The following is a 27,978-nucleotide window of genomic DNA, read 5'->3' as shown; positions in this document are numbered from 1 at the left end:
AGCTCCCAGCTCCGGTGCAGTGGTGTTGTGCTGCAGGCTCGGCTCCCCAGGAGTGGGGCCAGGCAGGGATGCCATCGGGCTGTCCCCGCGCTCCATCATGGCGTTGCTCCTCCTTGACGGCTGCGCAGACATGGAGTTCCTGGAAGTGCTGACGGAGCACCTGGACCGAGTGCTCCTGGTGCGTGGTGGGGGCCGGGAGGTCATCACCATCTACTCCTGAAACACGGCGCGCGAGAGGTTTGTCTGCACGCTGAGAGCCCCGCCACCCCTTTGCACCGTGCTCCTGGAGGGGAGGAGGGAAGGCCTGATGGCAGCCGGTGCGCAGAAACTTCACCTGGCTTTGGCCGTGCCCCTGATCTCTCCATTCGAACTGCAGCACCAGATCTTCCGGGAGCATCCAGCACCAGAGCAGCTGTTCCTCATTGCAACATCACAGCACTGCTGTCCTTGTTTATATATAAATATATACACTGTACCGCGGACTGAGCACCAGAGCCCAGCGCTGCCGCCACCACCCGTCCCCGGCAGGGCCAGCCCCACTGCCAGCCCCAGCGCTGCTGCTTGCAGCCCCCGGCCGGGCAGGAGGGTGGCTGCGTTGAGACGGGCACCCGGCCCCACCGTGCCGCTACCCCTGCGTGAAGCTTGGCTGGACGCGCCTGTGCCCTGTGCCCGCCTGTCGCTCGCGCCCTACCTCCCCGCAGAGGTGCTGGGAGAAGAGAGAGGCCACCAGCACGCTTTCCTCGCCGGACGCTCCTCTCCCCACCTCCGGCAGCGCTGGGGGCTGCCTCCCCTGGCACTGCCCCCCCTGGCTGCCCCTCACCACCATGGACCCAGACAGCCGACCCGGACAGCCCCACCTCGCTGCTGCCCGACTCTGGAGGCCGTGGGCCGAGCTTGCGGAGATGCAGCGTGATGGTTTGGAGGGGGCAGAGGGTGGGGGGCAGCTGCGGGGGGGTTGGGTGCTGGAATGCAGCAATCCGTGACAGCATGAGCCCCGGCCTGGGGTGGGTGGGGGGTGCTCCCTGTCCCCTTCCCTGCTGACTCCAGGATCTCTCTGCCCTGGTGCTCTCCTGGTGTTTGTGCAACGGTCACGGCGTGGAGTTGCAGTGTCTGGAGCCAGGCAGACCCCCTGCCGTGTGCAGCGTGTGCTGGAGCTACTCATGCGTGCTGCTGACCCTGGGAGGCACCAGTGCCTGCTCTTGGCCCACTCCCCTGCCACGCTGCACTGGGGAGCACCGGGGGCTCTCAGGCCCCCAGCACCCCAGCACCTGCACATGCATCTGGGTCCCCCCGCACCCTGCTGTGCTCCCTGCTGCTGCCCAGGGCTTCGCTGCTAACCCAGCCCCAGGCAGTTGCAGCCGTGAGGCTGTAGGAAAGTCCGGATCTGTGCATAGTTTGGACATATGCAATGTCTGTTTGCTTGGTCTACAGGGCCGGACCCCGCAGCAAGGGGTGGCTGTAGGGGTCCCGCTGCCCGCCCCCAGAATCACAGTATTCCCTCACCCAGCTGGCCAGGGCAACCCAGGCACTGGCCACGTGGCCACTGCAGCCCAAAGCCTGTCCCCTCCAGCGAGCCCGCGCTGCAGCAGGCAGTCCCTGCGCACAGGCAGCAGAGCGCACCGGGACGGTTCAAACACGTCTCACCTTTGGCAGCAGCTGCAGGGTTGTCCCCCATTGTCCTCGCCCCCTACCCCCCCCCCCAGCATCTCTCATTCCAGAGAAACTGAGGAGCTTTTAACAAATGTGAATGGTTCCAGGAACCACGCAGGAAGCGGTGCCGAGGGCAGCCAGGGCGCCCGCTGGCGCCTGCCCCGGCCCCATGTACATAGTGTACATAATACAGTACGTGTATTTTTAAAGTGATCATATTTATGTTAATAGAACCAGATGAAGTCTATATATAGAGATCTATATCTATTCTGAGAGATGCAGGGCTCTGCTAGCACCAGGCCATGGGGATGGAGAGCCGAGACAGGCTGCTCCTGCACGAAACAGGCACCCATCCATTGCACCGAGTGCTCTGGAGCGGTGGTGAAGGCTACAGCCTTCCCCGGCCACTGGCAGCCCCTGGGAAAGGGCCAGGTCGCAGGTTCATTCTCTTCTCAATTTAGCTTCTTAAAGAGTTTTCAGGGAAAAGAAGTCACAGACTTTTCTGAACTTGTTTCACAGCAGATTTGAGCTTCCACTCAAAGTGCAGCCTGCTAAGAGTTGCCCTCTCCCGGCAGTGCTGGCTGCTCTGCACCAGCCTGGCCCAAAGCAGCAGCGCTTTGTCCCCCGGCCAGAGCTGAGCCCCTGCGCTGGAGCGCTCGCTTCCTCGGCCCTCCCAAACCGCTCCCCAACGCTGTCCTGCACCCCAGCAGGCACCACGCAACCTGCAGCCTCTGGGATGGCGCAGAGGGAGCGGGTGCTGCCACGACATCCTTGTGGGTGGCCTGGTGGTGGCTGCTTCTTGACTGGCACGGCTGGTCGCAGCGTCCAGCCCCCTGCCTGCACATCCCTCCTGCCTGCTGAGAGCAGCTGCAGCCCTCGGCTCCTGCCTCACTGAGGGCAGGAAACTCCCTCTGCACTGGGCGACTCCACTCCCCTACTTCTCCAGGTCCAGGCCAAAGCTATTTTGGGCTGCTGCGATAAAAAGCACTGGGTTTTTTGATTTTTTGGGTTTGGGTTTTTTGGTTTGGTTTTTTTTTTTTTTGCTTTAAGATACTACTTGGACACACTCCCAGACCAAAACCAGTCCCAGCTGCACATCTGTGCCTGCTCATATCTTGCTCCTACATTTCCGTCACTCCCAAAGTGCCTCCCTTCTCTCCAGCAGCAGCCACAGCCAGGCTTTCTGTCACGATAGCTCAGCTATCTGCACAGCTGCATCGGTCTGTGTTGCAGACTCTGGTGTGGAAGTTAGTCCCAAGGGCATGGGGAGCTCAGCGTTTACAGGAGGTGATCGTCAGGGTGAGCTGAGACCTTGTTTCGGCACAGGAGCTCCAGGCTGATGAATGGTGCAGATGCATAGGGCAGCACTCTCTGGTCCTGCCGCTGCCTCAGCCGCTCAAAAGCAGGCAGGCGTCTGCAAGTGAACAGTTCCTTTATCTCTGGGAAGGGGCAGCCCCACAGGAACCAGAATTTGCCAGTGTCTAGCTGCTCTGCCCCTTGGAGCTGGTCCTACACCACCACACACAAGCTCACCTGCTGTTTCCAGCCTCCCAAAATTTCTTGAGGCACTTCTGCAGCAACGGGGGAGGCATGCACAGCAACCTGCCCACTCATCTCATGTGCTAGCACCACGCTTGTTGGGCCTAGAACGCTTGCCAGCTGCTCTGCCTCTTCTAAAGATGCCACCCACTCCCTGCAGTCACCCTCTAATTACAGCTTAGCTGTTGTCCCGCCGCGCTGCTGGGCCTGCAGCTGTGGATGCTGTCCCACCGGTCCCCTCCCGCCGCGGCGCGGGGCCCGAGTGCAGAGGCAGGTTGTGCACAGCAGCCGCCAGCGCCTGCCTCTGCTGAGGCCGCACACACCATCCACTCAGGGCAGCGTCAGGGCAAAGAGCTCTTCCTTTGGCCGCAGGTACAGGGCAGCAGGGAGCGACGTTGTCGAGCAGCGGTGAGGCAGCAGGCCAGGGCATGCTTCTCTGCTGGCAGCTTTGCTTCATCGCCTCCCCAGCATCACCAGTGGATCCCATTCCCCCTTGGCACCACTTCAACACACACCCCCTCCACCTCCCCCCTGCCCCCGGTAAAGCTGCGGTCCCAGCTTCCCCAGGGAGCAGGGAGGTGAGCCCCTCCTATCACTACTGCTGAAAAAAGGAGTTCCCCTTCCTCATCCTCCAGCAAGAGCAGGGACACAGCTCTAGACAGAGCCAGGGCTGCCTCAACACCCCTGCCAGGCAAATTTGGCTGTGGCAAGGAAGGTGCTGGTTTCCACAGCGAGTTCTCACTCGCTGTTGGCTGGAGAGGGCCAGTTTTAGCAGACAGCACTGCATGTTAGTTTACAAACCCAGCCCTGCACGTTTGGCCTCTGTGAGTGTTCAGTTTCCCCATGGAGCACCCTTCTGCTGTTCCACCTTGGTGAAGACAGTGTCCTCCTCTGGTAGACATGCAAGTTCCTCCTTGGCACATGCGCAGACACGTTTCGGTTTTTTTTTTTTGTTCCGGACAGGAAGGTCTTGACCCCCCCACACCCAAGTTTGTTTCACAGGCAGGCTGCTGCCAGGAGCAGCGCTGAGCAGACGTGCCCCACCAGGACGGTGGGACGGCAGCGTGGCCCACAGCAGGTGGAGAGCACGCACAGCCACAGCCGCATTCAGCCAGCACGCAGCGCTGGGCTGGCGATGGCGTACGCTCCAGGTCCTGCTGCGGGAGAGGTGAGCGGGGAGCCGCCCTACCCCTGTCAGCTGGGCAGGTGCAGGCCCCGCGCGCAGCAGCAGCAGCAGCAGCAGGCAGCAGCAGGCAGCAGCAGGCAGCAGCAGGCGACAGCTCACATTGCTGCAGCCACCACATGGTACAGGCACCGAGCCACACGACAGCACTTGCGGGAGGCGCAGGCAGCGTCCAGCCTGGGTCGGTGTTGGTCCGTGGCTGATTGGGAGGAAGGACTAGATACTGCACAAGGGTTAAGAGTTGCACTAGAAGAGTCAAGACCCTCCTCTGTGTAGCAGGACTAAAAACTAGCAGAAAGACCGACAGGTCTGAGATTTGCTGGTTACAACACTTTCTGTGCTACATGTGCAATATATTTGTTATGAATGTTATCACAAAGTCAGTTCATTCAATAATCTTTTAATCACTGTAGCTAGATGTTCTACGTCCATTCAAGTGACTTTTATTCGAGTGCAATATTTCAGTAGACATGTAGTGACCTAGTACGCTTTGTGTTTTAGAGAATCTGTGTGCAGAGCAATGCAATTAAGTTTAAAACCTTGTAAATAAAACAGGTTGCAAACCAAAAAAAAAAAAAAAAAAAAAAAAAGTATTCGGCTTGCATTTAATTTCTGTGAGTGTTTCAGTATTGTGCATTAGGCCGCCACAGTACAGACCCTGTGTTCTCTGTGCAGGTATTAATGGAGGAGTGGCTCCTCGGCTGTTGAATGCTCCCTGTTAATGCTTTACTGCTTTAACTGTATTCATTTTTCTAGACTCCTGTCTGCACAAAATGCAATAAATGATTTTATTACACCCTTCACTACTTGCATGGGGAGTTTTCACTTGCTTCCAGGGTCTCCACAGCTATTTTGCACTTGGCTGCTACCATTTCCCTAACAAGGAGCAAGCCCCAACAGGGACAGCAGATCGCAGAGGAAGCAAAACATCAGGAGAGGAACAGCCTCTCCCAAGTGCCAGTTCCCATGTTTAAGCTCACGCAAATTTCTGATTGCCCCAGCAAAGCTGCTTTACCTGTCTGTAGGGTTGTAGAGATGGAGAAAGGGCTCTAAAAAAAAAAAAAAGAGACTGGAGGAGGAAAGGTGGCAGACATACTTTCATCCAGTTTCAGGTTGTGTAGTAATGGCAGCACAAAGTCAAGGAAGGACAGTGCTAAATGCACAAGGAGTTGTAGCCCTGACTTTGAGCAGGCCCTCCTGGAGACTATGCTCAGGCACACGGAAAATAAGGAGGTGACTGGTGACAGCCAACACAGCTTCACTAGGGGCAAATCGTGCCTGACAAACTTGGTGACCTTCTATTATGGGGTTACAGCGTCCATGGACAAGGGAAGGGCAACTGACATCATCTACCTGGATTTGTGCAAGGCATTTGACACTGTCCCGCACGACATCCTTGTCTCTAAATTGAAGAGACATGGATTTGATGGATGGACCATGTGGTGGATAAGGAATTGGCTGGATGGTCGCACTCAAAGAGTTGTGGTCAACGGCTCAATGTCCAAGTGGAGAACGGTGATGAGTGGCGTTCCTCAGGGGTCAGTACCGGGACCAGCACTGTTCAACATCTTTGTCGGCAACATGGACAGTGGGATCGAGTGCACCCTCAGCAAGTTTGCCGATGACACCAAGCTGTGTGGTGTGGTCGACACGCTGGAGGGAAGGGACGCCATCCAGAGGGACCTTGACAGGCTGGAGAGGTGGGCCCCTGTGAACCGCATGAAGTTCAACAAGGCCAAGTGCAAGGTCCTGCACGTGGGTCGGCGCAATCCCGAGCACAACTATAGGCTGGGTGAGGAATGGATTGAAAGCAGCCCTGAGGAGAAGGACTTGGGGGTATTGATTGATGAGAAGCTCAACATGAGCCGGCAGTGTGCGCTTGCAGCCCAGAAAGCCAACCATGTCCTGGGCTGCATCAAAAGAGGTGTGACCAGCAGGTCGAGGGAGGTGATCCTGCCCCTCTACTCTGCTCTTGTGAGACCCCACCTGCAGTACTGCGTCCAGCTCGGGGGGCCCCAGTACAGGAGGGACATCGAGCTGTTGGAGCAAGTCCAGAGGAGGCCACAAAGTTCATCAGAGGGATGGAGCACCTCTGCTATGAGGACAGGCTGAGAGAGTTGGGATTGTTCAGCCTGGAGAAAAGAAGGCTCCAGGGAGACCTAATTGCAGCTTACCAGTACCTGAAGGGGGCCTACAGGAAAGATGGTGAGGGACTGTTTATCAGGGAGTGCAGTGACAGGACAAGGGGGAATGGGTTCAAGCTGAAGGAGGGTAGATTTAGATCAGATGTTAGAAAGAAATTCTTTACTGTGAGGGTGGTGAGGTACTGGAACAGGTTGCCCAGAGAAGCTGTGGATGCCCCATCCCTGGAAGTGTTTAAGACCAGGTTGGATGAGGCTTTGGGCAACGTGGTCTAGTGGAGGGTGTCCCTGCCCGCAGCAGAGGCGTTGGAACTAGATGATCTTTGAGGTCCCTTCCAACCCAAACCATGCTAGGATTTTATGATTCACGCAGCAGCCATACAATTAACAGCAACTGCAGCACAGACACAGGACCAGCTGCTGGTCCGAGCACACACCCTCCCCTTCCACCACCAGCAGCCGGAGAAGCTTCAGACCTCTCACGCCAGCCCGTGCCACACGCTGCTCCAGTGCGTGGGTCCCTCAATGGGCTCCAAGTCCACTGTGCGAGTAACTATCTGTGAGGTACTTCAAAACCCAAGTGTTGTAACTGGACAGACAATATTCTGGGCAGCGTCTGACACAGCTTATCTGGAAGAAGAGAGTAATGGCAAACACAGTGAAATAACGTATTCCAGTAGTACTCAAACTGTCAAGTGTCAAAAATACAACAAAAGGTTTTTCCTGTCTTTTTATTAAAAAGTAATGTCCTCTTGTTAACAGCACAGAGAGAAAAAAAATGCTACAACACAAACCACCTGGGACAAAGAAAAATCCTCTGCTCCAAGAACACTGCTTTCTTAGTTTCTTTCGGTTCTCTGCAGGAAGCCTACAGACTCTAAGAAGGCCGTGATGGGGAGGATCACATAGTTAAGAGATGCTTTGTGTTCTGGTATCAAAGTATGTTACTGGTTAAAAACATGGTGAAGAATCACTGCCTGATTTTCCACTCAACTGTCCGCTGCAGCTACTGAAGTGTTGAAAAAAATGTATAAAATTATGATATTGCATCTTGGCACTGCCTCTCCACCTTAGATGGACAAAACACCCATCAAGCAGTGAGATGAAGTTTCAGAGAGCAGACATTCACCACCTGGTAACTGGCTGCAGGAATTCCCAAGGGAGGGTCAGCAGCACATCACCCGGGCTGCGGCTGAGCTATTGGGCTACTGTAACCAATCGTCCCACAGCAAAACTGTAGGAAAAGGAAATTTATATGCCAAATTTAACAGATTGATCTTAACACTGACTACGCGGTGTAAGAAAATTGACAGACCATTTGAAATCTCTGCCTTGGCTGGAAGCTCTTGCGTTTCAGATCTGCCATGGTATTCAGACCAAAGCTGCCAGTTTCCATGAGCTGGCTGAGGTGAGGAGCGTTTCTCTGCCTCACTCTGCCAGGACGACTGTCCAGCTACGGAAGGACCAAACCTGGAAGGTCCCAGGTTACTGAGTAGTACTCAGGCGTGTGCTTCATGAGTTCAGCTGCTAGCTCTACCACCATACTTTCCCACTGGCTTATATGCCATTAAAAAAAGAAATAAAAAAAGATAACCAAAGAAAAATAGTGCCCATTCCAAAAAGGTGGGTCTCCCAAAAAGGCCCAGCCAGTGTACCGCTCTGTTCAGTCCCCTACTTCCTCAAAACCACTGACCCAAACTATACTAAGGCCATTTAGCGAGACCAGACTGCATCGCAATGTGAAGATGCACCAGCTACTGGAAGTGAGGAAAATGCAGGAGGACCACCGTTGCAGCAGCTTCTGGGACTGGACAAAACAACCGATTATCCAAAGCTGCTCTTAGCACATCGTGCCACTGAGAAAATAGAGCATACTCCTCCAAACACTGCTAACCAGACCAAGGTGAGGAAGGGCAGCGCTAGCAACAGTCAGCAGCAATGCCACTGGGGGTACACTCTCGCCAAAGTGGAGAGGACATGCATATCCAGGGGCATCCATCCTGTGTCAAGGACAGGAGACTCTTTAAACAGCTGTAAGTATGGAATGGCGAAGGGAAGGGGAAAGGGTCTGACAGCTCAGCTTTAATAGTGTCGCTGGTAGGAACCCATAGGTTGCTGGGCTGAGGACCCTGCTCGCCCCTGGGCCACGGTTTGGCTCACTAGGTGGGAGAGTGCAGGACCGCTCTGGATAAGGGTGTCCAAGGCTTTCTGTACACTAGGGTTGTCAAAGTTGATACCAGAAGATACTGGCCTTTGAGCAGGTACGTTGCCAGGTGCAGGGAGGCGATTTTGGTGCTGACCATAGAGCGACTGAGCTTGTGGAGGAGCTCCAGGTCTTGGACCTGCATTTCTTGAAGGGCCTTGGAGAGCAGGAAGCTGCGTGCTTGGAGTCTGCAATCTCTGCTGAGCCTGGTTTAAATTTCCAGCACCCATCTGTGCTGACCGGGCTTGACCGCTGGCCATGTTAGCAAAGTTCTGGTTTGGAGTGCCACCTGAAGTGCCCGCAGAGGCTGCAGAACTGCTGTTTGCTACAGCAGCTGCTGCCGCTGCCGCCCCGCTGTTGAAGAGACTGAGGATTTTTGCTTGAAGCTCCTGCTGAGGATTAGAAGAGGACACTGGAACAGAAGGAGCAGAGACCAGAGGCTGTGAACCTTGATGAGCCTGAGAGCTTGGAAGGCTGGACTGACTACCCAGAGATGATCCTGAAGGTGCCCCCAAAGACTGTCTTGACATGGATGCTGGGAAAGAAAGGAAAAAGGGTTAAAGCTCTGCAAATGCCCTTGAAGGGGCACCTAAAAAACCCTAGTGAAACAGCTACCAAAGCCACAAGCATCAATGAATACCCACCCTCTGAACAGGAGAGCTGCCCAGCTCTGGGGAACCCAAACCATTCAGCAGAACTGTTGCCCTTCGTATAGCAGCCAAACCAGTTACAGCAATCCCGTGGCGTCCCTGAGAGAATCCAATCTAAAAGTTCTTTCACATTGAAGATCTGAATCGTCTCAGGACTCCCAAGGATACATCCATCTCAATAAAATGAGGTGCTGTGTGAGGAAGTTATGACACCGGACTCCTCTGCAGTCCCAGGACTGTTTTCGGGTCCCAGCCCAGAGAACCCACAAACCAAACAATTAATAATAGCCTTGTCTGGGGCTGAGAAACTCACCCTGCAGAGAATCAGTGCTTCCCCTCAGTAACCGTTCCTTCCGGTCTCTCAAGTAATTAATTACTTTATCAGTCTCCTCAGCAGTTAGATAGCGATTGTCTGCCAGCAGGTTCAAGAGAGTCTGAATCCCTGGAGGGTGACCTCCTCTGACACCCTCCTCCATGGGGGGTGGGCGCTCCCGCTCCTGCAGAACAGCTTCATCTGCCATCTTGGCAGCCTGCCGGGCGATTTCCTCACGCTCCTTCTCCCGTGACTCTGTTTTGTAGCGTTCGTAATTCCTTGCCACCAGCACCATGGCATCAGCTTGGGGCATGTTGCGGTGTTCTGCACAAGGAAAAGAAATGTCTTAAGTAAACTAAAGTGATGTCAACAGGAGGTGCCTTGCCTCACGCACACTAGCGCATCTCATTCAGCAGGCAGGCACTGCTTTGGGATTTCAAGCATAGACTTGGGAAGCTCCCTAGGCACACAGGAACAGTTCAATTCCCTAAGCCAACAGAAGGCTCAAGGCTATCACCCGGCAAGGCCATCCTTTTCTTCCATAGCTGGGGGCTCTGAGAAGATATTGGATCAGCCCAAGAAATGTCTTTCTTGCCTCTCACCCAATTGAAAGGGAAAGGAGCTCCCTCTACCTCTCACATAAATTCTCCATGCTCCAAGAGGAGACAGCTGCAGCCCTTCTACTGCTAAAGCCTTGAACAGATCCAAAACTTGCCCTCTGAAGGCTGCTGACGCTTCCCAGAGCAGGACAGTGATGGGAACACTTTTTGGTTCTGTACTGCCAATGCCTTAAAACAGTGTGTGTGTGCACACAGGAGTTAGGGAGGAAAGGAGCACTGGCTCAATGTCACATTGCTGCTTATGTTTACTAGTCTGGGGCAATAAGCAGCAATCAAGTTCTTCTGTAATACAATGAATAATGGTCAATTCCAACTTTTTTTTTTTTTTTTGCACTTGCCTTTTAAAGTTTTTGAGGTCATTATTTCCACCTCACAAAGCACACACACAAATATTCCCCTGAACACAGATTTAAGCAAGGAGATCAAAAGAGAAGGCCTTTACCTTCCAGAAAGTGCACCAAGCTCTGGGGACCTTTTCTGCAGATCATTGAATCCTGCCACCCTTTTCCTTATAACAGGAAACTGGGGTTCATTTTGACATTATGTTTTGCACAAATTGTGAAAGAGTTCCCTGAAACTAATGTGAATAGGAAGGTGGCCATGTGCAGTTCGAGTGAGTGTATTTAATCTCTAGAAAGAGCTGTGGATGAGCTAATGACTGGGGTTCTTATCAGATTTGATACACTGTTAGATCCAGTAAAGAAGAGAAGCTTTGGTGGGAGGATGGGTGTTAAACTGAAGGAGTCAGACTTAAAACCAAGGGCAGTGGAAAGCCTGGTGAAAGTGTGAGCTGTGTTTGTGCAGGAAATAAGAACCCTCCTATCACATCTGCATCTGATGTTAACAGAACCCAGGCTTCTTCAGTCCATAAGCACACAAAAACTGGTGACTGCGCACTCAGAAGTTTACTCTCCCAGATGAACCTCACAAAACATTACTTGAGAACACAATAAGGGAGAAATAACCTGATTAGAACAAAAGGCTGGTTTCTGAGATCACATTCTGACAAGATGTTTTTTTAATACCTAAACCCACCCTCCTGCTCAAAACAACCAAGTCACACCCTGAGATGGAAACTGATGCGAGAAGAATAAATGACACTAAAATGCTAAAAAGGTGGAGCATGTACACCAAATCACTTTATAGTTGTATCTTTTTATAACTTCCCAGTTTCACAATCAGATCTTTACCTTGACCGAATATGCTATCCTTATTCCGTTTTCCTTAAATCACATTTGGTGTTAAAATCTGTGCTGTAATTTGTCACATTCCAAACATGCTCTCTTTGAGAGCAACAACAGATAAACTGAGGTTGGACTGGTATTACTCAGAAATCTACCAAGGCATTGCAGGCATTTCTAGAGCGGGGGTTCATGACTTGCCCTAAGATGCAAGGGCTGGGGATGTTAGGTGCTAAGAAGGCAGCCGAGATTCTCTCTTTGGCAGAAATTAGACAGTCCTTTTGAGAAGGGACAAATAAAGTATTACGGAAACTTTTAAATAATGATATTCACATTTATGACATGGTGTCAAGTCATTAATAACTACTTATGTCACAGCAAGGATGAACTTTGTCCTGTGCTTGAAAGAAAGTGTTCTAAAGCAGCACTTTGAGCGGTTCAGAGTGACCACAGAGCTACACAGCTCACTGAGACCTCAGTACCTTGTGGGGTGCCAAACATGATGTTAACAGTGCAAGAGCGGTGAACTTGATGCTGCTGGGTGATGACAATGGCAAAAGGAGACCCTCCTCTGCTCACATCGTCCAGGGCTTGCGTCAGTGACATCTCTGTGTTGAGGAAGATCAGGTCCACTACCATGCCCAGATCCCGCACCTTCCGCCCCACTGACTCCGCGTACTCCCTACCACAAAGCAAAGCCAGCAGAGTTTAACAAGTCAGTCACATACAGAAACAGAAACCCTGGCACATTCACCCTCTCCGTCATCTCAGATTTGTTGTTCTGATGACTTGCCAAACTTCATAGAGTTTAACAGGACAGTATTAAAGCAATCGCATTACAATAATATAAAAGCCCATATCCTACCCTTATTTTGATCTGAATCAGTCATTTCAGTTCAACTGATTACAAATCAAGCATCAGCCTAGCTGAGAAAGAGAGTGTTTGCAATGGGATTTACACTATTTAAAATTTGCTTACATATAAATGTGTTTAAACTGAGCTCAATGAGGTAGTTTACGCCTGCAGAGATCTAAGGGGTACACAGCAGAGCAGCTAACCTACAGAAGTCAGTTACTTGTGCTACGTTCAGTATCTTAACTGTTCAAATGTGCCTTATCCTAATTCACTGTAGCACAGACCAGCTTCTGGACTTGAAGATTAATTTTCAGAGCACAACTACCCTTCCATAAACATTCCCTTGAGTTCCAAATACATCTTATCTTGCTCTTTCGTTCTACTAGCTGCTTTCTGCTCTAACATCTGCTGTGCATCAACACAGCATCCATGAATCCACTGTTCCTGTGTCCACTGCCCTGCAGACTTCCCATTCCAAACACAAACCACAGCTCGCACAGCTTAAAGTTTTCAAGTCTTTTTTTAAGCTTACTATATTCAGTACCAAAACTGCAATACTGACTGCATATGCGTTCTGAGAAATTTAGTCTGCATATACACACACCTTTTGAGAGAGGTTCAATTTATCGTCTTTGGATGTAAACATTGTAATGGTCACTAAACCTGTCTCCCCCACCAGGATTTCTAAGTTACACCGATTTCTAAGGATTTCCAAGCTACACCGATTGTATATCTAAGTTATTTGGGAGTCATCTTTCAACAGGTCTATAGTAGGTGACAGCAATGCTTTAATACCCAAGATTTATTAACACGCTCCAGGTCTTAAGGTTTGTAGCTGTTACAGAACAAACAGCCCTTAGGATATTAAGCTGATCCTCTTGCACACAAAAAAAATTCTCCCTGTATCAAGTAGAATAACGTGTGGTCTACTAGAATATCTTCCAAAGGCTTTTAGTCACCAAGGGATAAAGAATCTAAAATTTCCTTTCAAGATTTGTTCCAATAGGTAATCAACTCCGTTAAAAGCAAACTACAGGAGTCTATTTCTAGTTTCACTACTTCCCTTGTTCCAATTTCCTGCTGTCTTCTACCACCAGATCAGACAAGAGCCAGCTCTCTCTTTCTGCCTCACAGATAGAACAAGTTAAATAAAAGTAACTCTTGATCCTTTTTCCGATGGGCTAAGGAAACAGAACTTTACATTTCCCCTTGACAAACATCATCTTCAGACCCCAGACCAGATTTATGATTTATTTACATCTTTGCTATTCTTTAATATATTTATTTGTAAGGATACAGACATCAGACTGGTGCCATCATTACAGCCCCCTCCCACTGTACCAGGCAAGGTGTACCCCTCTGTTCCCAACACAGTGCCCGCTCTCCAAACTAAGGCCATACTAACATTTTTGACACAAGTCCCTTTGACTCCTAAAATTGTTTTAAATCCTTACATTCCAAGAGAAAGCACGCTGTTCTACAGGGATGGCTTGCAGTTTTGTTTCTAGGTAAACAATCTTCCATTTAATCCAATAAAAAGACACACTGTTTGAGTGGGGACACCTCAGTAAGTGTTCAGACTGCCATGTGAGATTGCCCTGATTACTACTTACCCATGCTTTTGATATCGTTTATGACTACTTTCAGCAGTGAATTTGTACTTCTTGCACATTGGATTAACGGTAATGACAGGTATCTAACCTAGTAACCAATCTGACAGGAGCTCTGAAACGAACACCCCCACAACTCCACCCCTATAACTGCTCTGTACTACATGCTGGTTGGCACATATTAGTAAGTTCCATGTCATTCAACCCATGAAGAACAAGTACAAGCCACTATAACCTGTTGCAACAGTAGGCTGATATGAAGAGTATGTAGAAAATATCAGGAGAAGGTATAGTGATAGGTGACAAGAAGGAAATAAAAGTAAAGCACAAGATAAAACATTTCTCCATCTCATTAAAATATATCCTCAGAACAGCAGCAGGAGCTGTAGCTTTCTGAGGGCTCTAAAGCCATGCTCCTCAAGAGCAACCTATAAGACAAACAACCTCAAGGCAGGACTAAGTTTAATTCCATTTTCTTCTACCACGCAATAATAAAATTGGTCATAACAATTTTCTTACTTTGTCTGTTTATTCACCACTATCACAGAACAATCCACAGGTCTCTCTGCATCAAAACGTCTCTTGATTTCCTCGTAGTACTGACGGTACAGCTCCTCTCGGCGCCGCTCCTCACGCTTCAGACGGTCTGAAAGCAAGCCACAGGGACAGAACAAATAATGCCCTTTGGACCTGCTTGGAAAGTCACAGAACACAATGCACTCGGCACCGCTGGCATCTCCCGCATCCTCCCAGAGGGAGGATGTGAATCTGCCCATTGTAACGTTACAGGTACTCACCATCCGAATTCACTGGTGCTCTATCAAAATGCTCTTTGTAACGGTCGTAATAAGAGTCATCCTTCCGCCGATAGTAGTCTTCAAGGCGAAGGTAACGGTCATAAGCTTCATCTCGTCTGCAACATTTACAGAAACAGCAAAGGTTTCCAGGCTCCAGCAAAATTTCAGGCAATAACTTTGGCCAATGCATTGCACACAGACCTTCCTCAAGTTTAATTTCTGAAGTGCCCACCTGCTCCCCACAATACACAAAGCAGGCACCCAATTGTCCCCAGTCAGAGCAATTTCCTCATTTTAAATGCCTGACACCACTCAAACCAGTGCAGCCATTGAGGCAGGATCACCATAAAAACACATTGGCAAACACAATCCTGCAGAAATTACCTGTATAAAGGGTCCCGAGGGTCTCTCATGTCCCGTGGATCCCTCATATCTCGTGGATTCCTCATATCCCGTGGATCCCTGTATCGATCATACAGTGGCTCCCGTGGGTCACGAAGATCTCTAACATCACGAGGGTCCCGCAAGTCTCTTGGATCCCTGACATCCCGTGGGTCTCGCAGGTCTCGTGGCTCCCTGTGGTCTCTGGCATCCCGCATGTCTCTAGCTCGAATGTCTCGAGTGTCTCTGGAATCTCGCCCGTTTCTACCATCCCTGCCATCTCTGGGGTCTCTCCGTGGGCTCCCCCGAAGAGGGGAGCGGTCACGTCTGGCATCTCGGCCATCCCCGTAGGCATATTGCTCTCTGAGGAAAACACCAGGGAAATTCCATTAGACTGCTAATGACGTGAGTACTGTAACCCCTGCTCTCTTACCTGAGGTGCCAATGCAACCCTTCTCTCAGCAGCTGAATCCTCCCTCCTATCCCACAACAACAAGAATTGCTCAAAGCCCATATTTGTTGAAGCAGCCTGGAGAAGCTTCTTAATTCCAATGTTTATCACAGCCAAAACAAGACCCAGAAAGCTCCTTAATGGAGCATCACTAAAAGTGTAGAGCACCTGTGGAAGAAGTGAACAGGCACCTCAGAAACCATCATTTCAAGGTCTCTGGCCTCAAATATCAGGCACAGATCATCTACCAAACAGATTTTTGCAAATTCTTTGAGAGACTTCAAGGTGCTGGAGCCTAATACCCACAAATATGCAATAGCCAGCACTCAAGGGATCCATTAAATTCACTAGTCAATGACAGCAGAATACCTGAAATAATTTGTTATCGGCATGTGATTAAAAAAGGAGCTTGTTGTAAGCAAAGACACTGTAGGTTCTGTGTCGTGGCTGGGTTTGTGCTGCTAGCAGAAAGCAATGATAGCTACCACTGTGTCCAGGACTTGAAGGGATAGTTTCTGTAGAAAGCCAGTCTTATGTTTACGATGCCCCATGTTAAGAGGGTACTAAACCCAACCAGCATGGCATCCCCAGCAGCAACAGGCTTCTCTGTCGCATCTGAATGATCCATCTCATTCAGACTTTGCACTGCACTGTCTTCAGAGGCAAGAAAGAATAATGTTCCAGTCTTCATCTTTTCCCAAAACAGTAGTGTGTTTTTTCCAAGTCATATTTTGTTTTCCAGAAAAAAACCATAACTTTCACTGTAGTCTAAGCCAAACATAAAAAAATCTTGCAGAGAAATGACTGAGCTTCACGTATTTGGAATGCTATCTTTCCAAAATACTGACAACTATTGGAAAAAAACCCAGCTTTTTGAATCTTTTTATTTCCAAAGACTTTGAGAGTTCTCTACCAGCCTTATCTAGTTTATGAAAGATAAGCAGAACATAAATCTGCTTCCACTACAGTGCATTCACATACTGGTCACCCGGAGAGAATCGCAGGAGCAGTGAGTCACATGCGCCCAAGTTCAGTGTCAGGTAGAGCAGACAGTAAGGAGATGGATGTGCAGTGTCTGTGCATGGACTGCAGTGGTTAGACACCCAGCTGTGCTGGGGGATACACAGCAGCACTGCCATTCTCTTTTCTTTTCTTTTTTTATGTCAGATACAAAACAGATCTTGAGGCAAACCAGTGTGTTGCCACCAAGAGCATACATAGGCTCCTCCTGGAAAAGAAACACTGTACTTGCACACAAACAAGTGTAAACTTCTTCAGCCTCTTGGACACACAAATCCACTTTTTTGTTCATGATCTGTATTGAAACCACATCCCATGAGAGATACACATCATTGCCCCCTTCCCCCCAACCTACAATGAACAATGGCAGAAGCTCAGGGGAAACTTCTGATTTGCTCTAATCGATATTGAGTAACTGATCTTTCTGTAGCTGTAAGACTATATAGCAAAACAGCCAGATGCAGGGTAATTGTTTGGCATATGACATTTATTCCAGCTGGAGTGGGGGTGACCAGAACAGGCCACATTCATTATCTGTAGAGACAAAAAGATCCAGAATGAACAATGCACAACTGCGACAGAAGTACCGACGTGGCGCGGCTCTCCTCTGCTCTTGCATCTGCATTGCTGCCCTGCTGCTTGCAGAGAGGCAGCAGCACGAAGGCACAGCAGTCTTCTGCTTCCATGCCTCTGTCACCACGGTCCAACTCCCGCAGCATCAGCACCACTGCCCGCATCCGCTCAGGACTCTGCACCGCTGGCCCAGCACTGCCGCCTCTGGCACAGCGGGACTGCGCACCCTGGCATCAGCAGCCATTGTTCACACACCTGCAGCACAGTCCAGAGTCCATCATCCACCACCTGTGCATCTGCAGCCATGATCGCATTGCCATCCGTGCCCACGGTGCTACTTGGGACCTGGTGCTAGTGACACAGGATGGCCATGGTGTCTGCAGTGCCCGCTGGAATCCAGTGCCTGTCACAGTGTCATCAAAGCCTTTGGCAGCCATGGTGGGAGTCCGCTCTACAGCCTGGTGCCCATGGCACCACTGCCCACGGCTCTCACACCTCCAGTGCTCCTTGGGGCCCAAGACGTGGGCAGCTGCTCTTGCATAGATGCAGGATGACACAGGTCCCAATGCCCATGGCATCAGTGCCTGCTGCTTGCCCCTCTGCAATGTGGTCCAAGGACCAACACTCACGGCATAGGTGCCGGCCTCTCACATTGAGTGTTGTCCGGCACCTTCAGCGTTACGCACCTGCAGTGCCACCGAGGCCAAAGATGTGCCATCAGTGCCTGCTGCTCATGTACTTGCAGTATTCTTGGGCTCCTCATGCCAGCACCGAGCACACCTGACACTGCCCAGGCCCAAGGCTTGCCACATCTGTAACAGGAACCCCCAGCTGTGTGCCCAAAGCACTTCCTGGCAATGCCCACGTGCTGGTCTCTGCAAGTGTATTTGGCCTTGTGCACAACAGGGTAAGTGCACAACATACAAAAGATTGAGATGATATCAAGGATTGCAGCTACTCATTCTCTGATTTTTGGTGGTAGATGTCTTGCTAGTTGCACTTTTCCCCCATTTTTTATAATTTAACAGGCGAAGTTAGTAGAGCACACCAGACATGTGGGAGCTTGATTACCTTCAAGTCCAACACACAACACTCCTTTGTGTTGAAAGCTTTACAGAATAGACACAGAAGATGCACGCCTTATACCAAAGTGTAACCATGGCACGTCTTTGCGCGCTCCCTAGTAATGCCATGGAAAGGAAACCAAAGTCATCTTCCTGCGACAAGACAGTCTGTGTCTTCTCCACTTGCCTTGACTTCACACACAGAGGATGTGCAGGAGCTGCACACAGCATGCCTACCGAGGGGTGGGAAACCGGGAGAAGCTGACAGGTACACTCTAACTGCACAGAAGGGCACTGGTTCCAGGTACTGACAACGCAAGCACATATGCAGACAGGACAGTGCAATAGAGATGTTTGCTTTGTCTTGTGCTTTGCTCGCATGTTCTTTTCCAGTCTCATTTCAGCACTGGAAGCTTTCGACATCAGAAGAGGCAAGATCCTGAAGTCCTCTGCAGCATGGCACTGGGAATGCCACAGCCCCTTGGCATTCTCTAGATATGTCTTGGCTTCTCTGATACTTGAGGCAGGAGCAAACATGAAGTGTATTCTTCCTCACAAGTCTCTTACAACCTGTGCTGCAAAACATAACGCTTAGCTGTAGTAACAGCAGCAGACACGAGGTTTCCCTCATGCCTCCTGAGGTGTCAGCGCCAGAAGGGCTCTTAGAGGTGGAGCAGCCATGTTCCGACTGTCACGCTTGAGCGTCTCCATTTGACTGGGGAGGTGGTGGTAGGGAAGAGACACAGACATTTAGCACAGGCCGCTGGGCTCATGCCCTAAAAGCCTGACCTTCTTAGTATAACTCACTGCTTCCAGGTACTTTACCTTCGTGCCGGACTGGACCTTGATGAAGCCTTATTCATATTTCTTCTTTCCGCTGCTTTAATATCTGTAAAGAATAATCAACCCATCTGTTCAATGCTATGGAACAAAAACAAGATCATCAGCACAATTCAAATGAAAGCAACTTAAGCTCAACAACATCCAGATGGTGCAAGAAAATCCATTCAGCAGACAGACATTGCCACTTTGACAATTTTTTATTAAGTTTAGATAGTACAACATAATGAAATTTTCATGGATTTCTCTGACTTCAAAACAGGGTGGGCAGCTTGGGTGAACTTTTAACCCTTTATGTTCAGGCCTACATCCAGACTCTTCATTCTGTAAGAGAAACTCTTTCTTCTGCAGTCTATGAGCGAGCAGAAAGCAACTCATGGACTCTAGGAGAAAAAGCAGAGTCTGAAAATCTCCAAGAAAGGAAGCTGATGGCCAGCACAGTCTTAAGTTCACAGCCAGTCCTGTTCAATGGAGCATGCCGCTACCCTTGCTGAAAATAATCCAAGGGTTCTCAAGTGGCACGTGCAACTGCGTTCCAAGGGACTGCTGCAGCATTAAGTTGTACAGCCTCCACCACTGAGGAAACGGGATCCAAGGAGCCTGAAGCACAAGCTCCTTATGAAGTCAACATGGTGCATTCGAAACACCACTGTTAACACGATGCAAACTGATGCAACGGATCAGAAATTTGAAAATTGATTGGCTTCTGAGCATCTCCATGAAAAACACCATAAAGTGAAATACAAAGAAGAGAGCTGAAGAGACAGAGTCTTGTCCTCAACCAGAAAAAGTGAAGTTGCCCAGAACTGGCAGGGACCCATATTGTTCTACTGTGAAGAAACAAAGCCCTCTGTAACAGCTGACTGAAGATGAAATAATGTACTGGAAGGGGGCAAGAACAAACAGAAATTACTTCAGATCTTTTACTCCGAGAGCCTTTTAAGGAAAAGAGCAAAACAAACTTAGGTCCTATCTGCTCCCTGAGAATCTATTGACAATAAAAATTTCCTATTAGATATTTACATTAGCTACTTTCAAAGCTCTTGCGAGCGAACAAATGTGCCACAATGCCTTTAGGCAAACTTAGTCTTAACATCTTCTGTAACTTCCCAAACTATCCTTCATTACTTTCAAGATTAAAAACAGAATTAACGCATTAGTTCTAATTTTTGCTCTTGTTGTCAATCAAGAAGCAGCGTGATCTCTTTTTGTAGGGGGGGAAGAGAGGCAAGCGCAATCTGAACATTAACTACAAATGCAGCATAACAACATTCACAGGACCACAAAGCAGTCTCTCCACCATAAAATACAGCTGAATTGTCTACTGTCACAAACTAAATTTGAAGGACATTTATTCCCTACATAGTTTTGCTCATTAAAGATATGAAAACACTTCTATGCATTTGTGGAAGTATTAGTATAATCCAATACTGGAGTTAAACTCTCCCAAAGCCTTTTACCTTTTTGTGTTATTAGCAATTGTATTTAATACTCAGACTGCATAACTGAAGCAGCTGTTCTCCTTGCATTTATTTTTTAGTTGAGAGTTTTTTCCCCTTAAAGTCAAGTGTTATCTTTAAGCAAGACACTATCTGCTTTCTTTGGTTTAAGATTATTTTTATTGTCCGTTTTAAGATGCAGAAACCTATTATGATTTTTTACACTCAATACCATACATTTCTTTCAAATAAAAAAACTACGTATTTAAACCTGAACAAAAATATTTTACTAGAAGAAAAAACACCTTTGACAGGGATCCTTCTCTTGTGCAAAATGAACAGATTTAATAACGCTTTATTTAATGCCAACAGCATTTACAGGTTAAGTATTTGAACATTAACAAAACTTCTGAGGCAAAAAAAAAGTCTTCTGTCTTGCAGGATTTTGAGATGACAGGGCCACTGTAATCATACAGTGTAACCTTCTGAATAAACACAGGTGGCAAGTTTCTTGAATCACATTCCTATCTCAAGTGCAACAGCAGCATTAAACTAGAGCTTATCTTTTAGCAAAACATCCAATTCCAATTTAATAGTCTTCAGAGCACAGAAACCACCAAAGCTCCAATAAGTTATTCCAGAAGTAAATTACTTTGCTGTTAAAAGGAAACTACTTATTTCCATTTAAGGACTTGTCATACCTATAACTACCAGATTAAAACTCACTTAACTCCAGGTCTGCTTGTAACACACAGATCACAACAGTCCTTTATCTTGAGGCTTTTGCTAGGGCTTGTTCTTCAACTCTTTAAGCCTTCTTCAGATTTTTCTGAGGCTTCTCCAATTTAGCATTATCCTTTTGAACCAGGCATACCAGAACTGAACACGGTATTCCAGCAGCAAAAACCCACAAGTACAAAAACCTCCCTGCTTACAAATCTGTGTTTTGTACAGCTAAGGATGACAAAACCACTCCTGCAAGGTGCAGATCTTCCCTTTTAGCTTTACTGAAAGTTCAGTTCTGTCTGCATCCAGCTTAGGGAGTCCGGGTCATTTCACCATCAATGACTCAATCTTCATTATTTCATTCTCTCTTTTTAAAAGATGATTGTGTGTTTTCTTTCCAAGTCACTTGTAAAAGCACTGTATGGCCAGGAATCAATTTTTCCAGAACACCATTCAAAGCACTAACCAATTCCATCTATGTTACACTGAGATTCATTTGAAATCCATTTAACCCTATGTTGGTTTTAATTGTTCGAGTTTCTTAATCAAATCAAACATCTTACAGAAGTCTTAAATCAACACTGCTACTTTCGGCCATAAAACTTGCAGTATCATAAGAATAAGTTAGTTAGACAGGATTTATTTTGATTGGCATTAATTAATTCACTTCTCACTGAGAGTCAGGTGAAAGAATACCTTCGTTACCAGGGGCTGATGCCAGGCTCACCCCATTGACACTGCCTATTGGCACATCTGCAGCGCTCTGCTAGGTCCCTGGAAACTCCCTAGTTTTCCAAAGCTTGTGGAAAAACAACATTAATAGCCTAGGCAGGTCTTCATTTCAGTGAGCCTCATGGATGTTAGATTTAATTTTTTGGAGAGCTCTAGTTTTGGTAGCTGCTGGTTTACCTTTTTTTAGTCTCCTACTGAAATGGAAACTATATCAAAACTGACACCTTCTGCCTCTTCAAAAACAGCAGAAACATTAACTGAAGACTAGGTGGTCCTTTCCAGTGAGAAATTTTATCATTTCCAGACAGTTACACCTCAGCTTCTAAAACAGCCACAGTTTTTCCTATTTAAGCTTCTAGACTTCAACAATGCTGGCCATAATTTCTTCTTTTGTCCTTCTACCCTCTTTGTATATTTGCTTCCATTTCCATCTTCAGGCTCATCTTTCCTACTGTACACACACCTTCCCCACAAGTTATTTATTGCTCCTTTCATTCCTTCCTAAGTCAAACTGTTTTTCTTTAAATTAGCATAGGTTTACTTTGAAAGTAATTTTTTTCCTTGCATTTAATAGATTACTCTTAGATTTCTAACCATTCATTTCTGTTTAAGTTTGCTCCCAGCATATTTAGCAGAATTATTTTCATCTTTATGAAAAAGGCCTTTTTAAAGCATCTGGTATTTATAGCACTGCTTACAGATTGATTTCACACGTGCAAAAAAATCCAAGTTAAGATTACTTATCTAAGAAGCCGCTGAGTGCTGCAACCAGTTCCTCTGAACCTTCCAAGATGAAGCCCAATATTGGTTCACAAATGTTTTTAAAACTACACGTATGAGGTTTCAGTGATTGCTTTCCAGGGCTTACACATCGAACAGTTTCTTACACAGGGTAATAGAGATTTTTCAAATACTAACACACAAAAATAAGTTCAGAGTAAGACCTAGGTAGCAAGAGAAAACACTGCAGATGAACCACACAGCACTTACAGCAAGTAACTCAGAAGGCAAATACATACCTAGTAAAAGGGATTTTAGACTCGCGCCAGGCAAGTTTCACATAGTGATCTTTCCAGAGAGCTTTAAAACAAAAGCACTCTTTCTACCAGAACGCATGCTAGGGTCAGTAGGAGAGCACGGATCAGTTTTCCTTACCTAATCTATACCCTTTATAAAGGCGACCCTTCTCACCGTCCAGAGCGGCCTGGACATCTTCTAGACGGTCATACTGCACGAACCCATAGCCATGGTACATGCTGAGGGCTGGAAAAGTTAACAGCAGGGCAAGACCGGTTACAACTAAGGGACAGTACTAACCCGCACCCAGGCCATCACGTAACCCCACCAGGTGAACAAGCAAAGGGGCTCTACCCAGAAATGACTATGCAAGTTTCCTGGGAAAAAACAAATCTACCAGGATCAAAATACAGAGCTTAAAGACTCTGAAATATATTTCATAGATCAACTTCCTTCTGACAAGGCAGTGACCAAAATACAGTCCATGAAGTGACCAAGGTTTGATTAAGAGACTATGAAGTCACTTGAAAGAGTGTTGTAACATCACACTGCAACCCCAAAAGCTAAAACATAGCTGATATATATATATGCATTACACTTCAGCTGTACTGAAGGAATCACTTTTTCAGAGAAAACGCAGGCAGAGAAAATTATCATTAAAAGGTCACTTTTTAGGAACAACATTAGTCACTCCTCCCATCATCATCAAACAGCAATGTGACAAGCATGAAGTTATATTTCTCACTGAATTCCCAGCCACAAAAAGGCATAAGATAATATACTAACCCCTGATTTTGCCATATTTTGAAAATATCTCTTCCATTTCTTCACGAGTCATGTGGTCTGTGGGCAAATTGCCGACAAAAAGTCTTCTCTCTAAATCCTGAGGATTGGTGCTGTTAGTGAAGTCGCTCTGTTTGATGCTATTGCTCTTGCGTCCTCGAGCCATTTTGCTTTCGTTCCAAATCCAACTCTTCGCAAAAAAGAAAAACGGCCATGCATATAATTTCAATCCATGACATTAAAATTAAACTGGAACAAGATTAAACTTAACAGCTTTGCAGACTAGAAGCCAACTGGGTCTGCTTGACGCAAACTTCACTCCAGAGAAATCTTAATACAAGAGATATAGAGGTCTGGCAAAAATGTATACCGCAGCATTTTGGTTGAGCTTTTCTGTAATACTGAAAGGTAGTAAACCTAATTATTTTGCAGATAAATTTTAATGGTTTAACTCCAAACTAAGATAACAAATAACACTCATTTGTCACTAAAACATCTTAACTTTAAGCTTTTCAAAACACCCATTGTTGTCATATCTATTTCTTCAGTCCACTGGTAAGAAGTGTTGAAATTTATGCAACATTTTAACAAGCAGAAAGGAAACACTCATTGCAACATTGCATAATAGGACCCAAATATTTCAATACAGGCTTTGAATGAGACACCAGGAAATACTGTTTGAATGTTAAGTGACCACACTCGGATCCCTTTACTAAACGTGAAATTTCAGCTTTCCAATACCAGAAAACACTGTTTCTCATTCATACCCCTACTAACCAGCATATCCTTGTCCCCATAGAGACATCAGCTCCCACAGAAGGCGGGTCCACAGCTGGGAATTTAACCACCCCACGTAAATGCTGTACCGCTACCTCACCTCCCCCCGTACGGCAAAAGTACACTTTGTTAACCCACACTACTGTAGACAACGCTGGAGCAGTCAGCAACATTCACTGCAAATTGACCCAAAGAATTACACCAAAAAACCCTCCACAAACAAACGTAACAAACTCTACTGAGCCAACAAAAAAACCTCTGCCAAACTCCACCCAGGATTCATACTTTCTGGTTTTAAAGTTACCATTACATAAAGCTTAAAAAAAAAGTAAAACACTGAAACTGTCAAGATTAACTTGAAAGTTTGCAAACTATTTAATAAAGTTGTCATATTTCCTAAACATTCATCTACAGGAATGCAGGGCAGGATTTTCTAACATGTAAGAATTCTGGAAAAAGAATGTATCAAATTGAATGAAATTGAATGTATCAACAGAAACTTTTACTGGTCATCATGAGATGCCTCCAACCAACACACTCCCTAACAGTAACCTATATTTGCTACAAGTTAAAAGTAGCCTATAAATAAACAAGTCAAACATCCAAAAATACAAAACACTTTCACATAAATACTTCTACAACACTTAACTGGCATGAAAAATACATCTACTCCAGATTTGAGATATAAAATTCTGGGGTTTGCACCTTCTCCCCCCCTTTTTTTTTTCCTTTTTTCTTTTTTTTTTTTTTTTTAAGATTACATTTGTATCACTTTTCTCCTTCTTTTAGGAAGCCCTCAGGGATGGGAGGCAGAGAACGCCTCCCCATCTAGTAAACTTTTTAAAGTAAACTGAACTGCCAGAACAGGAAGGAGGGAAACATCACAATACCGAAACCAAAATCAAACAAAAAAAGTCCTTTCTTTTACCACAGTTGCCTCAATCCTCCTGTAAGTTTGTCCACCCACGCAGTTTTACCTCCCCGTCAGAAGTACCAAATCTTGTTCCATTTTTCCATATAGAAGCACTAGACTTCTATTCTACAATTGCACCTCAAGTTCTCATGAGTTGAGGGGAAAGAAGTTTTCAAAATTCTCCCAAAATAATTAAGTGGCTATAAAACACAGAACGACCCATCGAGTCCAAGTTCCCATTCAGATCAGGGTGATGTCCAACTTGGATCCAGCAGTCACAGCCTTTTCCAGCCAGGCTCCGAGCATCCCCAGGGATGGACACTCGGAGCCCCTGCAAGCACCCGCTCAGGGAGCACAACCTGTGCACGTGGTCTCGGGACATCACATATACACACAACAAACAGATGTCAATGAGACCTGTAAATGTTCCTGGCAGGACGTTTCACTTTCAGTATAAAAAGCAGTAAGAAATTCCCTTTTCTGTTTCTTAAGAGTGGGGATAGTAAGGAGTGGCTGGGGAAGACGATGCAAGAGCTTTCCATATGAAGAAAAACTATTTTTTCCACTTCAAGTCATTTTCAAAACAAAGCAATAAATCATAAACACTCAGCTTGAATTACTAGAGAACTTTCTTAAGTTAAGGGCCATTTACTAATCGTAAGACTGGAATAAATGTTGTCCCAGCTTTAGGCATGCTACACCAGGTGAACAACTGATTGCCACATTAAGTCTTTTTCTACAAATGCAGCCAGAGAGACCAACTACGCACCTGGGCGGCTTAAAGGTGCTAATACCCCTATGCAGAAACCGAGCGCCAGGCTGAACAGGTTCCTACAACAGGACAGCCCACAGCTTGTGTGCCAATAAATCCTCTGGAAGTTAATTAAAGCCACATTTCCCTAAAAATCTTTTACATAAGAGTTATTTATTAATAGCGCTACAGCTTCAGAAAGCAAGATACAGTCAAAGTGGGATGTTGAAGCTAATTTGATGTGAGTGAAATGTTACACCGAAGTCTGTAGGAAGTTCCTGGGCTAGGTAAAAAAAAAAAAAAAAAAAAAAAGCCACCCACCACAGAAAGGAACGGTGCTGAGGAGCAGTAAGCTTCCCACCCAGCACCTCTCAGCACCTCAGAGCCAAGCCCTGCCAGGCAGCCGCCCCAAATGCCTGGCCCGGGGCCAGGAGGGCCGTTCGTGGGCAGCACCCACCTGCCTCGGTCCTCTGCACCCAGGACAGCAGGCAGACACAGAGCTGCCCGCAAGGAAAACACACTGACACAGAGAACACTTTCACCTTCCTGCCTGAGGACCCTGCTGCTGCTGTGAGAACGCAAGCCAGGCTTCTCCTCTCCTGCTCCGGCCAGCACCCTTGCCTCTGTCGGTACTCACAGCTTTCTCAAGCGGCGGTGAGGAAAAACCACATCCCTGACGCTTCACCGGTGGCCGCAGTTCTCCCACCAGGCCGCAGGTGCTCCCTTGGGCCGCGCTACCCACCCATATCGCGACAGCGCCAACGACATCACCCGTTGCACATCTTGACCGGGGAAGAGGCGCCTTTCAACTGCGTTAACCCTGCGTACCGACCGGCCCCAGGCCGCTGCGGGAAGCAAGGTGCCGCCCGCGGCCAGTGCCGCCCCCGCCAGGGGAGGGGAGCGGAGCAGCTCCAGAGAGCCCGCGCTCCCCCGCTGCCACTTCCCGGACGCGCCGGGCGGTGAGGCGGAGGCGCGGCCAGGCCGCGGGGCACGCCCGGCCCCAGAGCGGCGGCCGGGAAGGACTCAGCCCTCCACAAGGTTTGCTGTGGTACGTCTTTTATTCGAACGTTCCGCGTAAAACCGCACCGCCGGCCCGGAGCCCCGGGGCCACCACCGCCCGCCCGCCCGCAGACTTACCGCCGCGCCGGGCCCGGTCCGCCTCAGGCCGCCGCCCGCCAGGACAAAGGCGCCAACCGCCGCTGCCGCACGGCGACGTCGCAAAACGGAGGGGGAGCACCGCCGGTATGGCGACGCCTCGCGCTTTACGGCACGGCGCGCTGACGCACTGCTCGCCGCCATGCCTGCCGAGGCAAGAGCCCGCCGCGCGCGAGGCGGCACGCCTTACCTGGCTCCGCGCATGCCCCGCGAGCCGCCGCCGCAAGGCAGGCTGGGACTTGTAGTCCAGCGGACAGCGGCGGGGCGAGGCCGCTGGGTGGCGCCACGAGACCCCGCGCGAGGCGAGGCGAGGCGGGGCGCTGGGGCGGCGGCCGGGACCGGGACCGGGACCGGGACCGGCCCCCGCCCTTGCCGTCGCCCCCCTGCCCAGTGCAAGGGTCGGGCTCCGCGGCGGCGGCGGTGCCAGCGCCAGCGGCTTGACGCCCGCGGACCAAGGCGTGCCCACGGTGAGGGGGGCTCCGGGCCGCCGCCCCTAGCCGCGGGGGCCGCACCGAGCGGCAGCGCCAGCACCGGCCTGCCGCGCTGTGCGGGCACCCGAGACCGGGGCATGCTGCGCGGGCCGCGGACTCCCGTCTGAGCAGCTCCTGCCGGC

General features: G+C 48.5%; 2 protein-coding genes across 8 annotated transcripts in view; one reads left to right on the top strand and one right to left on the bottom strand.

Moving 5' to 3' along the window:
* SLC12A5 (solute carrier family 12 member 5) overlaps positions 1-5,175 on the top strand; it is a 33,801-nt gene extending 28,626 nt beyond the window's left edge. For 2 of the 3 annotated variants that reach the window (XM_075768573.1, XM_075768575.1), the window contains exon 26: positions 129-5,175. In XM_075768573.1, the coding sequence (XP_075624688.1) occupies positions 129-220 (92 nt within the window). In that variant the 3' untranslated portion in view covers positions 221-5,175. The remainder of the gene's footprint in view (positions 1-128) is intronic. The other variant, XM_075768574.1, reaches the window with a different exon arrangement.
* A 2,055-nt stretch (positions 5,176-7,230) lies between these two features.
* On the bottom strand, positions 7,231-27,459 carry NCOA5 (nuclear receptor coactivator 5). 5 transcript variants are annotated; one of them, XM_075769070.1, is made up of 10 exons: positions 27,348-27,459; positions 23,773-23,959; positions 23,125-23,232; positions 19,058-19,121; positions 15,128-15,487; positions 14,744-14,859; positions 14,466-14,592; positions 11,963-12,162; positions 9,680-10,003; positions 7,231-9,251 (listed from the first exon to the last, which is right to left on the bottom strand). In XM_075769070.1, exons 2-10 carry the CDS (start codon positions 23,933-23,935, stop codon positions 8,596-8,598), a joined length of 2,118 nt encoding a protein of 705 aa, XP_075625185.1. In that variant the 5' UTR covers positions 23,936-23,959; positions 27,348-27,459; the 3' UTR covers positions 7,231-8,595. The 5 variants fall into 5 exon arrangements, with proteins under 5 accessions (XP_075625185.1, XP_075625187.1, XP_075625186.1 ...); XM_075769072.1 differs by lacking the exon at positions 27,348-27,459 and adding an exon at positions 26,848-26,960; XM_075769071.1 differs by lacking the exon at positions 23,125-23,232.
* Between the last annotated feature and the right edge of the window lie 519 nt (positions 27,460-27,978).

The sequence above is a fragment of the Balearica regulorum genome, chromosome 16, assembly GCF_011004875.1.
Source record: "Balearica regulorum gibbericeps isolate bBalReg1 chromosome 16, bBalReg1.pri, whole genome shotgun sequence".
Taxonomy (NCBI): domain Eukaryota; kingdom Metazoa; phylum Chordata; class Aves; order Gruiformes; family Gruidae; genus Balearica; species Balearica regulorum.
Note: the sequence above shows the minus strand (reverse complement) of the source record. Positions and strands in the feature narration are given on the sequence as shown.

Excerpts from the sequence above, each read along its gene's own strand:
- NCOA5 (XM_075769070.1), bottom strand. The coding sequence starts at position 23,935 with ATGGCTCGAGGACGCAAGAGCAATAGCATCAAACAGAGCGACTTCACT. Across the intron at positions 12,163-14,465 it reads GTGGTGAATAAACAGACAAA|GGAGTACGCGGAGTCAGTGG; the intron begins GTAAGAAAATTG and ends GCTTTGTGGTAG. Across the intron at positions 10,004-11,962 it reads CATGTTTGGCACCCCACAAG|AACACCGCAACATGCCCCAA; the intron begins GTACTGAGGTCT and ends TTCCTTGTGCAG.